We start from the raw sequence: 13241 nt of genomic DNA, 5'->3' as shown, positions 1-13241 counted from the left end.
GTGGAAAAGGCAGACTGACAGGTGACACGTCTCCCTCCTCTCGCTGGAAATAATGGTTTTGATTCATCATTTGCAAATTCACGTGCAATTATTTTTTTCTGTAAATCCTAACTAACAACCATTTGCTGAAAAAACATGCACACAACAAAACATGCCATGTTAGTGGTGGAGTGGCTAGCGTTGGCCACCCTTTGATAGGTTTTTTAATTTAAAAAAATAAATTATTATTATTATTATGTCCGTGATACAGTGCCGTGAAAACGTATTGCCCCCCTTCTCAAATTCTTATATTTTTGCATAGTTTCCCCACTTTAAGATCATCAAACAAATGTAAATATCAAGTGAACTTTAAATGCTCTTTTTAAAGGATGATTTCAAAGGAAAGTTACCTGATGCTGTGTGAAAAAGTAATGGCCCCTAAACCTAATAACTGGTTGGGGCCATCCTCTGCAGCAACTGAAATCAAGTGTTTTCTGTAACTGGCAATGAGTTTTCTATCTCTGTGGAGATATTTTGGCCCAGTCGTCCTTGCAGAATTGTTTGAATTCAGCAAAAATGGAGGGTTTTCTAGCATGAACGGCCTTATTTCAAACGAATTAAATTCCGGACTTTGAATAGGCCACTGCAACACCTTCATTTAGTTTTTTTAAGCCATTCAGAAGTTGACTTGACAGAAGTTGATCGTTATCCTGTTGCAGAACCCAACTGCGCTTTAGCCGGAGGTCACAAACTGATGGCTGAACATTCTCCTTCCGGATTTTCTGTTAAAGAGCCGAATTTATGGTTCCATCAATCACAGCAAGTTGTCCAGGACCTGAAGTATAAAGCAGCCCAAGACCATCTCACTACCATGTTGGTATGTTATGTTCTTTTTCTGAAATGCTGTGCTTCATTGATGCCAGATATAACGAGACACCTTCCAAAAAGCTCAACTTTCGTCTCGTCAGTCCATATACCTAATCATTAAAGTGGAGAAACTATGCAAAAATATAAGAATTTGGGAAGAGGGCCAATACTTTTTTATGCTACTGTATATTGCGAAGTGAAATCAGTGTTGGGAAAGTTGATTTTCTACACAAACTACTTCAAATTTTAGTTCATCGTTCCAAAAATGAACTACTTCAGTTCATACTTCAAAATTTTGAACGAACTTCACCTGTCCAAAAACTTCAGTTATTTTTTTCAATATGTTGCTGATGGGATATTAACCCTCAAAATACTGTCATTTCATTCCCCCATTGTTGCCACCCATTCAGTCCACACTAGTAGCCAGCTGCAGCGTTCACCCTACAAAAATTCAAGTGAATGGGGATGAGACTTATATCATTACTCTTGCTTTTATTTTCATCCACGTCCTCTCTCTGTAACAACCCGCTTCTCCCTTCACTGACTTTTTTGGGGTTTAATAAAAGTAATACAGTATAACATACTGTATGTTGAGCCTCAAAAGCCTGTACAGGCTGGCAGTTTAACATCACAGGGTGTCCAGAGATAAAATCGCACGCTGTGAGAGTCGCCAAACGTCTTTTTTGCAATGATCCAGTTGAAGTCGGGTTCAGCCACATCACGCAGTGTGCCTTACATGTCCCATTTAGATTTTTCAAACCCTCAGATAGTATAGTAAGATTATTTCATAAAATTAGCTTCCTGACAGTGGACCAAGAGATTTGTGAATATAGGTCACTCCATTTTCTCTGTAATTAAAACAAATCCAAGTTGCCGATGATTACAAACTGTGTGCGCATGGTCTGTATTTCTATTATGAAATAACTCAATTCTCACAACACATTTGCCTTAAAACATCCCTCATCTGTCAGTGCCGATGTAAAAAAAAAAATATTGATTTCACCCTTTCATTAGCATTGCAATATGGATTGACTAAAGGGAGAGTCTCCAAAAACACAGAAGTAGGTTAATACAAGGTCACCACATTGACATTAACTTTGATGAATCTGCGGATGAAATGTTAGGGCAAAGACCAAGCATGACATGCATGAAAACAATATGAATGTGTGCACCTTGGCAACAAGCACATCAATCAGGACTATCAAACATGCTAGTAATTTTGCTGCGACAATGCTTCCACCTTATATGGAAGTGGTAGCAAGTGGTGAATGCTGGCATCACAGAAATTGTTTATGTGAGCAATTTACCTCTCCAGACAGTGCCATAGTCAAGCCCACAGAGGCATGTTCTACATCATTAGCTCTTAGATCAGCATTAACGGTGTACAGTTAAAATGGGGCAATCACAGCAAATGGTGTGAATTGCAAATGGGACTTCCCTCCTGAAATCTACATTTCCTTATATTCTGATGCAGTTACACTGTGCTTTGCTGTCATTTCGAGTGGCTACTCATGACTCACTTGAGCCTCTGTGAGGGTCAATGTCACCATAGACGCATGCTCTAAGGAGCAATGATATATTCATTCCTAATTCCAACTGCAATCTATTGCCCTTGTTTCCTTGCTTCACATCTATCCCCTGGGGATATCCCATCTTAGAATAAACACCAGCAACAAGCTTAGTCTCCATGACGACGGCAACACATGCTCAACAGTAGAGCAACCCTCTGTTGATTGGATGGAAGATTTATTAGATGGAGAGACTTGATCCCCCAGAGGAAATTGTGTTTCAAATGGAAACTAAAAGAAGAAACCCTTGATGAAATTAGGGAGATTATGATGGTTCGCTGTACTTGACTGAGGGTCAGCCCAACCCCTCCGACTAAAGGGTCGGAGGGGTTGGGCTGACCCTCAGTCAAGTCTGTCTGTTGGTCATCTTAGCTTGCTATGGCCACTTCGTCGCTAATGCCAAAATTCCACGACTCACCAGGTACAATTAAATTTCATGATACTATTGCACTTTCACAAACAGTGCAAGGAAGCGTTGGATTGATCAGGTCAGTCTGCTCTGGCATGCAGAATATTTGTTGTTCTTTATTACTTATCACAATATTGTTTAGTCTGCATGTTGACCCAGATTTGTCAGCAAAGATTTTGCCGGTCTTGTTTTACCTGACAGCGATGCATTTTATTTTATTTTGTAGGTTGTTTGATGTAACTATCAGTATCATGTCCTGCACTTATAGCGCTTTATCTCCACCATCACAGTGCCCAAAGCGCTTTACAAAGCCTCACATTCAGCCATTCACACACATGCATACACCAAGGGGCGGCAGCTGCCATGCAAGGTGCTGCCAGGCCCACCTGGAGCAAATTAGGGTTCAGTGTCTTGCCCAAGTACACTTTGACATGAGGACAGTCGTAGCCGGGATTGCCTGCTCCACCTACTGAGCCACAATAACCTTTGGGTCACCTTTAACTAAAAACAGAGATATTCAAAAGAGCTAAAATCACCCAGTATAATTTCTACCTACTGAGCCACAGCCGCCCGTTTTCCTAGTTTTTCTTTCAGGGCAATGACACGATCTCTTGCTATAACAGGATCCCCTCTGACTAGAATCATGCGTCACCAGGTTTCTCATTTGGTCAGAGTGTCGGTGGATGAAACTGAGAGTAGGAGACCCTCTGAAATTATTATTTCTGGAAGCCCACACTGTTTGCTGGCCGCTGTACCTAACCAGCTTTCAAGGTCATTTAATGCCTGCAATCCAAGGTCATTGCAAAGATTTGCTCATTGCGCCAGGAAGTGTCAGGAAGTGTTGTGGCTTCCCCTTTAGTTTATTTGACAGTGCGGTTCGATTTAGTTTTTTTTAGTTATCTTTACTTAAAATCATTCACAATATATGTGATCTCAGTATAGGGGGCAGTGTTGGGTTGGAGGGAGTGTTGGCTCAATCCAATTTGACTGTCTTCCATTTGCAAGTACTGACCTAGAGAAGACAAAGAGGCTCCATCTGCTGTTTTGTGCGAGATGAGCCACTCTCCAACTAAGACTCCGGTAAATCAATACCACTTCCTGTCCTCACCTGACACACAGGCAAATGATAATTTCCGGGGGAGTGGGGTAGGTGGACATTTCGGTGTCTGTGATCTTGTTTGCTAGTTATGAACATGCACAAACGTCCAACTTCCAAGGGGAAACCTAATGAGGTAGGGTTTGCAGCTTCTTGTTAAGCCTGGACTATTCCATTTTATTGTGCAAGTGTGTATTAATTAATGTGTCTGTGCACCACCTGTGACAACAAGATGTGTGACCATTCTTGTGGAATTGATATCAGAAAAGTTCTCCGTATGTCCTGAAGTCTGTACGAACAAACGCCGCACTTGGAAGAGCAAGCTCACTAAAAAGAAGTTATCTACTTATTACCACAGTCATCCTCCACACGAACACATCTAGTGGTGGAAAAATCTATATATTGCCTTTATTTCATTCAATTATCTGAAGGGTAAATGCCTTCAGACCATTTTTCATATGAAGCCTGAAAATGTATTTTAAAAATTTGTTTTATATTCTTTCTATAATATTTGAATTATTTAATTATTTTGCGGCGCTTTGTAAAATTCGGTACTGGAGGTCCTCTGTTTACAATGGTACAGACATGACGTTTTAAGGTAATGAATAACTAATTCGCACAACCATATAAGAATACATGTCAGTATGTGGCACAAGGAGGCACGCTCAATTACCACCATGCTTGTTGTTTTGTCATTTGATAGTTTTACATGTATGGTCTAGAAGTGTTTTTCAATATTAACTGCAGTTTTGACTTTAATACTGCGTTGGGCTGGTAGCATATGTTAGTGAGAAAATACGACGCAAATTCTTGCGGGTTATTTTGTCGCCATAGCAACTGAAGTCTACGAATCTCGGACCGCTCTTGTAGTATTTCTTAAAAAAAAAATTGCTTTGTCAAATCTGTTGTATAGATTTTTGACAAAATTATAAATCAATAAAAAATGTAAATGCATATTCATTTCAGTGAAGTCTGTAACCATGGTGCCAAACAATACATAATGTTTGCTCATACAAAAGGCTAGATCATTGCTTCTTTGTGTGGTACTAGTGCCACTATTAGTACACGGGCCCTCTGTAGTGGTATGTGAAAGAATCACTGAATCAAACGTTCTAACTTTGCAAGTCACAGTGGTTTAAGCATTTTTTATTTTTTATTTTAATCCAGTGCAGTACATTTGTTTAGTAAAGTTCATCCATCCATCCATCCATTTTCTGAGCCGCTTCTCCTCACTAGGGTCGCGGGCGTGCTGGAGCCTATCCCAGCTGTCATCGGGCAGGAGGCGGGGTACACCCTGAACTGGTTGCCAGCCAATCGCAGGGCACATAGGAACAAACAACCATTCACACTCACAGTCATGCCTACGGGCAATTTAGAGTCTCCAATTCATGTATGTTTTTGGGATGTGGGAGGAAACCGGAGTACCCGGAGAAAACCCACGCAGGCACGGGGAGAACATGCAAACTCCACACAGGCGGGGACGGGGATTGAACCCCGCACCTCAGAACTGTGAGGCTGACGCTCTAACCAGTCGGCCACCGTGCCGCCTAGTAAAGTTCAGTTGTGTTTAACTTTTAAGTGCAATGCATTTGCATTTAATCTTTTAGAACTGTTTTTATCCTTCAAGCATTTATTTAGGTACACTTTCTATTTAGATTATGTCCAATACATTTTAATTGAATCATTATTTAAATACAGTTGTTTAATTCCTTATATCAGTGCTAATGTCCAGGCTTTGCATAATGTTACAGTGGCTTACAGTAATATTACATTGAAAAAGGTTTTGATGAACACTTGGCCCTAATATGACACTGTATTTTAATGTTAAGCTAAGTCATTTTTGAGGTGGTACTTGGTGTAAAAGGTTTGAGAACCCCTGGTTTAGATGTTGAGATTAAATCATTACTACCTTTAGCGTTATGCATACAAGAGATACGTTTGAAGATCTATCCAAACTTTTGACTGTTCATATCTTTACAGAAATAAAGATAAGGCTAATGCAAATGGTTCAAATGATCATTTCTCTTTTTTTCTCTTTGGCAAAAGCACTTCACAGTGACCATAAATGATCATGGATGAGCTTCAGGATGTACAGCTGACTGAGATCAAGCCTCTCCTGACCAGTAAGGTGCGTTGTAGAAAAAGGCTGCTGGTAACCAACTAATCCAAATAGCATGCAGCTCTTCACTAAAGAACACACCCACAAACCCAAATTAAACACACATGGAGCACAAAGTTAATGCCACAAATGGTACTCTCCTTCAAACATGTACACATATAGACCACCAATGCATACCATCTGCTGTGCTGTTCATCAAAGTGAATTATTTATGTCCTCAGCGGTGCAGCAGAAAAATATTGAAGGCAAAAGTGGGACAAAAATAAGTTTTTTACTTTAGTGAGCAGGGGCAAATCATAAGTGTGCTGGGGGAAAAAAAACAACAAATTATTTTCCTCCACCTCGTCCATGTTTGTCAGCCTCGGTTATGATGGAAAAAAAGTTTTTCTGAGGACCAACTGGGGGGTTTTGGCGTGCGTCAGAGCATAGGAGGCTGATGTATCAGCTCTTACCTCCTTGGTGGCTTAGATTACTGAGCCGGGAACACTGCTTTTTCTAGGCTGCATGCCAGTCTTCTTTGAAAGACAGGCCGGGAAGATAAATAATCTTATGAATGAGGAGACTAGCACTGTCCTCTCACTCCACCTAGTGGCTAGCTCATTTAAAACAAAAACAAAAGGAGAGGAGAGCATTTAATGCCCAATGCAGTAGTGCAAGGGTGTCTTTAACTCATTTTAGTTTGCGGGCCACATTCACCCAAATTTGATCTCAAGTGGGTTGGGCAAGTATATAGAGTGAAATTTGAAAAATGAAGACAATATAAATGTGTTAGCTGTGTCTATTGAGGACATACATATTCATAGTTAAGTGCGAAATAGAAGCTTGAATTATCTGCTAATAGTCACCCAGTAGCTTGCCATAAAAAGCGGAAAACACAAACAATGAATCTATATGAGGTTAGCTTTAGTTTGGTATCTTACTAAATCCAGATCACCGGGCGCCATTTTCTTTTCATTTCGCTTTGCCGGATTTCCCGTACTTGTATTTAGCAGAGTACCACCCAAATTGTGTTTCTCATTTTGTGCAAGGTAATCTTTGTTCTTTTCTGATGACATTGTTGGGAATTCCCTTTACCACCTCACTTTTGAAATTTTCAATTCAAATGACATCGTCTGTGGTTCTGACAAAGATGAAAATGTTCCTTGATTTCGTCGTAAAAAAATAAATCGCACGTTCCTAGGATTTCGACACGATTTAAAGGTATATTGATGTGATGAACTCTTATTACACTGGGTTACATAACATTTTTCTTGTAAGTTGGTTATGTTTTTTTCAAACTGATTTAGGACGATTTCTCATTGCTGAATCTGAAAATGACACCCGTTTCTCTTGTTCAGGTCAAGTTTTAATGCCAAGTTGTTAACAGTTTATTAATCAAATGTTACAAACTTTGCATGCTATAAATTGAATAGTAGACATTTGTAAAAGTCAGTACCTGTAAATTGAATGTTATGTCATCATTGTTCAAAATATAGGGCAGGAACCTCTTACTTGAACCTCTTAAGAGAAAGTACCTGTACATGTAAACAAAACTGTGGCCAAGGTTCAAAAGGTTTACCTGATTGAGCAAAACCAATGTGACATTTGGATTCAGCACATCAAAATTGTCCTAAATCAGCTTTTAAAAAATGCAGACAATAAATTTGTTGTTGACCAGTGTTATTCCTGTTTTCTGTGAAGTTTGATGTAAATCCGGCGATTTAGGTTGCTCTTGGTGTGGTCTAGAATGAGATGGCTCAAGCGGACGCCGCCAATGAAAAATCTGAAAATGACCTGTTAAACATCACATTTTCATCCCAGCTAATAAGAAACATACGGGCATTTTTCAACCAAAAAGTCAAGGTTTCTGTCACAAATTTCCAATTGATTTACACTGATTTCTGCACAAGTCAATTTGGGCCTATTTGTGACATAAAAGTGGCATACAATCCTTAATCCTCTTCCGATTCTCACAAACTGTCTGTCAAATGATGTCCGCTGTTTTAATATACAGGTGGTATGACATTTTTAATAACATACCTACATTAGTCTGCACAAACAATTAGCAAGCCATTTCCAACTAAAAAAGCGACTTTCAGCTTTTCCCTGTCAGGGGTCGCCGCCACAGTTGTTTGTCTGACGTAACCCGACCATTTTTATTCGGACTTTAATAAACCCATGTCCCAATTAACTTCACAAACTCGTTTTTACCCACACATGTACACATTTTGCACATTAAATTACTTAACAAACTATACTTAATATGATACATATTGGCATTGCTTCTGCAGGAGTTACAGTACACAGTCTTTTACTGCATATGGATTGGAGGTGTGCACCCCTCTCTCAGCTTCATTCATGTCACAGCACATCCGGTTCTACGGTGCTTGAGTTTCAAAATAAGTGTCAATATGTATAAGTGAACTAAAACTTACCTGACGTCCAATACAGCCCGGGCCATACATTTAGGGCACATATTACCATTTGTCGTCACATTCACATCTACGGGCAATTTATAGTCTTCACTTAATCTACCATGCATGTTTTTGAGATGTGGGAGTAAACTGGAGTACCCGGAGAAAACCCACACAGGCACGGGGAGATCATGCAAACGCCACACAGGCGAGATTTGAACCCCGGTCCTCAGAACTGTGAGGCAGAAGTGCTAACCAGTCATTCACCGTGCTGTGCATCGTATACATTTAATTATTTTTTTCATTTACATTCGGAAACTGGTTTCTAACTTTTTATATATTTTTTTTCAGAATGCACGCAACTTTCAGGATTTTGACTGTCAGGTGAGTTGCTTGTCTTTTTTAGGGAGCTGAAATTAATGTCTTTTCTAATGATCTGGAATGTATTCATTTTGATCCCATTTGTTTGTTAACTTAGATGTGTACATTGCTACCCAACAACATTGTCCATTATACTGGACAAAACATGCTGCTAAAATGTATGCTCTTTATTTTCCATTGATCTAGTGTCATCTGTTGACAAAATGCATTGCAAATGATAACTAGATGCTGAAAAACAGGCGATCCCCTAAGGCCATTGTTCATCTTTTTTAACAGCATGCAACAACAACATAACAAATATGATTGCTCTTTCTTGGCCCATATTATTTTCCTCAACCATGTTTTGTTACCAGTACTATATCCTGTTGAGCCACAAGAGTCTGACACAAAATAATTCAATAGAATCTTCATGCACCGCTGTAGCTCACAGAGACTGCAATATTTGTCTGTTGTGCACGAACTTGTGGTGACATCTTCAGTACTGAGTGTCCTCATGTTTTTTCTGTTTCCCCACGTGCTCTGTGCCATTATCTCGGCTTTTATGCTCTCTGAAGTTTGAAGAAAGGACAAAAATGTTTCTGCTTGGGGTGGGCGTACAATGAATTTGATGAGCTTCTACAGTGCTTTATACTGCGGTCTGTCAGCTTATGCTCTGACTAGCTTTGGCCAGCTTCCCTGTGTTGTGCATGATGCAGTTTGATAAGTACTAAACTAAGAAATATAAGATCTGAATAGTTTTAGTTCTAAACAAACAGACAAACCAACATGATGCAAATCTTACAGGTGAAAGAAATTGTTAAATATTGAAGGATTGCTAATTTGCCATATTCCCTTAAATGTAAACACTAAATTCAAAATGCCTCGGTCACTTTTTCGAATAAAAGAAAAATAGGCCTTCTTTTGTAACAAGTCTGAGCGTCTGATTTTAGTCCAAATAAGGATTGTCATATTACTATTTTTGAGAAGTGATCATTCTGAAAATGAGCCTGCTTGCAGAACAAGACAATAGCATGACACCTCCTATGGACAGGAATGGTCATCACCAATTCACCATCACTGTGCTGTTGCTGTGATATGCTAGCAGCTCAGGGGGCAAAGCAAGACCAGCTTCTATTTTGTTTGTGCCTTTGAAGATCCACTGACATTACAGTGGTCATACTAGAAGCCGCATGGCTGTGTGTAAAGACAAGGCAATATGACTGAGAGAGCACAACCTCGGTAGAGGGTGTGGTGCTGCAGTCTTGTACTATTTATGACATCCCTGCTGGACTGAGGGTGGCATGACTCAGCCTCCTCCACCCATGGGACTGCAGGGCTTTACTTAAGAACACAGGGCCATTTTATAGAGATGGAAATGCTCAACTGTACACTTAAAAACATGTAACATTTTAAATTTTCCATATTTTCTGTGTTTTTGAAGTTGTAATTTAAATTCTTTGTAATTTGCTTTGCAAAATCTAATTATACCGTCCTATTTGTGCTATGTTGACTTCGTCCCCTGTTCTTTTGGACAGTTTTCTTTTTGTTACTGCCTCTGTTGTGTAAACTATATCATTGGCAGTTTCCAGTTGTGCTAAGCAGAGGGCACCATTAGCGAGTTTGTCTGGCTGACTCTGAATTTTACTGTGCGTCTTTTTCTTTACATTGCAGTACAGTATGTAGATGTTGCACAGATAGAGCTTTATATCAGAATCAGAATCATCTTAGTTCTGGCAGCGTGCAAGTCCTCAAGGACGGCTAAGGGGGTACCGACAATTTTTTCAGCAGTTTCGATTGCCTGTTGCTGTCGAAGTTTGTCCTTTTTGTAGTAGCACCAAACCAGACTGTGATAGATGAACACTGATTCGATGACTGCTGTGTAGAATTGCCTCAACAGCTACTGTGGCAGGCCGTGCTTCCTCAGAAGCCGCAGGAAGTACATCCTCTGCTGGGCCTTTTTCAGGACGGAGTTGATGTTGGTCTCTCACTTCAGGTCCTGAGAGATTGTAATTCCCAGGAACTTGAAGGTCTCGACAGTTGACACAAGGCAGTTGGGCAGCATGAGGGGCAGCTGGGGCGAAGGATGCCTCTGAAGTCCACGATCATCTCTACAGTCTTGAGCGTGTTGAGCTCCAGGTTGTGTCGGCCGCACCACAGCTCCAACCGCTCCACTTCCTGTCGATACGCAGACTCATCACTATTCTTTGATGAGGCCGATGACTGTGGTGTCGTCGCCAAACCTCAGGAGTTTGACAGCCGCGTGCCTTGAGGTGCAGTCGTTCGTGTAGAGAGAGAAGAGCAGCAGAGAGAGGACACATGTTCTAGAATGAAGTGCAGTCCCATGTTGACTGCATCATCTGCAGACCTGTTTGCCCAGTTGGCAAACTGCAGGGGGTCCAGCGCGACGCGTTCAAAGGACTTCATGACCACAGATGTCAGAGCATTTGGTTAAATAAGAAATCATTTAAAATAAACATTTAAAACAAATCAACATCACTAAAGTCTGACAACTCTTAATAAGCCTGAAATATGCAATGAAGAGCACTTCTGTTTGCAGAATATTTGATGTGGAAATTTTTTTTTCATACTGCATAAGTAGAGTGGATGTAGCGGAGAAGATTGTAGCCATATTTTGGTTCTGAGAGAAGTTTTTAGTCAGAAGGTTTCCCTGAAGCACAAAAGCTGTTAAAGCTGGAAAAGGGATGCTTGTCTAATTTCTTCCATTTTCAGTTCTGTGATGAACGCTGTCCAAATACCTTTGTCCATACAAGATATTTATTCGGTACTGTATCGCCCTCTGTTGGTCAGTTTTATATACAGTTATGTTCGCGTACAACCAGGATTGCTGATGCATCCGTCGTCTGACCAACATGAGTCGCATGTTTTTCCACCAGACCCACCCGTGCTGCCGGCAATTGGCTACAGAAGGTTGCCAGTTTTTAATGACTAGGTTTTGACGAGCGTCCTCCACTGTTAACAACTGTGTAGAGGACAAAAGAGAGAGAGAATCTGAAATCAATTATCTGTGTAGTCTGTGTAATTATCAACATTGCCGAAGTTGAAATTGATCCTCTCCGCTAATTGTCATTGATAAGAACAGTTGGGGGGTTTCTTTCCTAGTAACCTTGTGACAGTTAGTGTCGTAACACACAATTTCCAACTAAGGAATAAGGAATATTTCCAAAATAGCATATGTTTTGTTTAAATACATACATGGTGAAGACACTTTATTTTCAGGTGGACACAATTTAGTTCAGAAGACCCCGTTTTGCTGATGCAAGTGCTACTACAGGGCAAGTCGTCAAAGTCACTCTCTTCTCCTCTCCTTTGATTTTCAACCAGCGTGACTGCATGATGTCAGCAGTCTTCCTATTTTCATGGACGGCTTCTGCATCCTTTGCACCCCCCTCTCTCCTTTTTTCCCCATGGCTCCACCCTCTACCCACCTGACCCTCTGCAATCCAATTAGACGCACTGTAGGCTGAATGTGCAGACGGACACACTGTGACTACTAAGCACAGCCTGCGTGCTCCCACTCCTCCCAGTCTCTTTGCCTCTCTTTCTCCCTCTCTGGGTCGATCTGCATCCTCTGCTTTCATTCAGATTTGCCCATCTCTTCCTCACTCTCTGTGCTGTGTTGCTTTTCTCCCTCTTGCTGTCTTGTTGCTGCTACTGCTGTCACCAAACCTACATCCCTGCTTTCCTTCTAACCCCTCCTCCTCCTTTCGGAGCTCTTCAAAGCTGCCAGCACACACTCATATAGCGTAACACAGCACTCTCCAGTGTGAGGGAACAATGTCAGCTATTCTGGATCTGGACCAGATTGCATGCTCTGGGAATGGAGTGGTGAGTGACAAATGCATCTTGACACACCTGACTGGATGGTTGCAGCTAAGCAGCTCGGGTTGTTTTTTTTAATTTAAAAAAATATATATATATTTTCCTCTCTCCTTCAGACCGGGGTGGGTTAATGTGTGATTTCCCCATAGACTCAGTAATAGCAGCTGGGAACGACAAAGCTCTTGGTGGTCCTTGTCACCACCTCCGGAAGACAGCAGACAGTTTTTGTTTTTGTTTTTTTTCATGGGCAGCTGCTAGTATGGCATGACCATTTGGCGTGTCTGTGTGTGCATGCCCATTCTTGGAGTTAGCTCAGGCTGAATAATGCTGAGGATGAATTGCCATAATATGTATGTGCAATTTTGTGCAACTAAAAGATGTGTATGTGCCTGCCAATGAAAGTCTAAAAGCAGGGTCATATATGTTTGGGTTTCGGTCTGAAGCTTTGTGCTTGTCAGAGTACCACGTTTTTAAAATTATGAAATTTTTTTCCCTCTCTTTTTTTTTTTTTTTTTTTTCTTACCAGTGAATGTTAGAAATGGTTTCATTGTGTTCTTTTTCCATCTTTACCAAAAGAGGCAGGGAGGTCACTGATCCCAATACACTGTAG

The 13241-nt window shown here is 40.7% G+C and overlaps 1 protein-coding gene across 4 annotated transcripts in view; it reads left to right on the top strand.

The window, feature by feature from the left end:
* ndrg3a (ndrg family member 3a) overlaps nucleotides 1-13241 on the top strand; it is a 55751-nt gene that overhangs the window by 25975 nt on the left and 16535 nt on the right. For 2 of the 4 annotated variants that reach the window (XM_061784575.1, XM_061784573.1), the window contains exons 2-3: nucleotides 5966-6047; nucleotides 8783-8815. In XM_061784575.1, coding sequence (XP_061640559.1) covers nucleotides 5985-6047; nucleotides 8783-8815 — 96 coding nt within the window. In that variant the 5' untranslated portion in view covers nucleotides 5966-5984. Of the gene's footprint in view, nucleotides 1-2881; nucleotides 2903-5965; nucleotides 6048-8782; nucleotides 8816-12292; nucleotides 12638-13241 lie in introns of those variants that run through there. The other 2 variants (XM_061784574.1, XM_061784576.1) reach the window with 2 other exon arrangements.

This window comes from Phyllopteryx taeniolatus, chromosome 9, assembly GCF_024500385.1.
Source record: "Phyllopteryx taeniolatus isolate TA_2022b chromosome 9, UOR_Ptae_1.2, whole genome shotgun sequence".
Lineage (NCBI taxonomy): Eukaryota > Metazoa > Chordata > Actinopteri > Syngnathiformes > Syngnathidae > Phyllopteryx > Phyllopteryx taeniolatus.
This window is presented reverse-complemented; position numbering and strand designations above follow the sequence as displayed.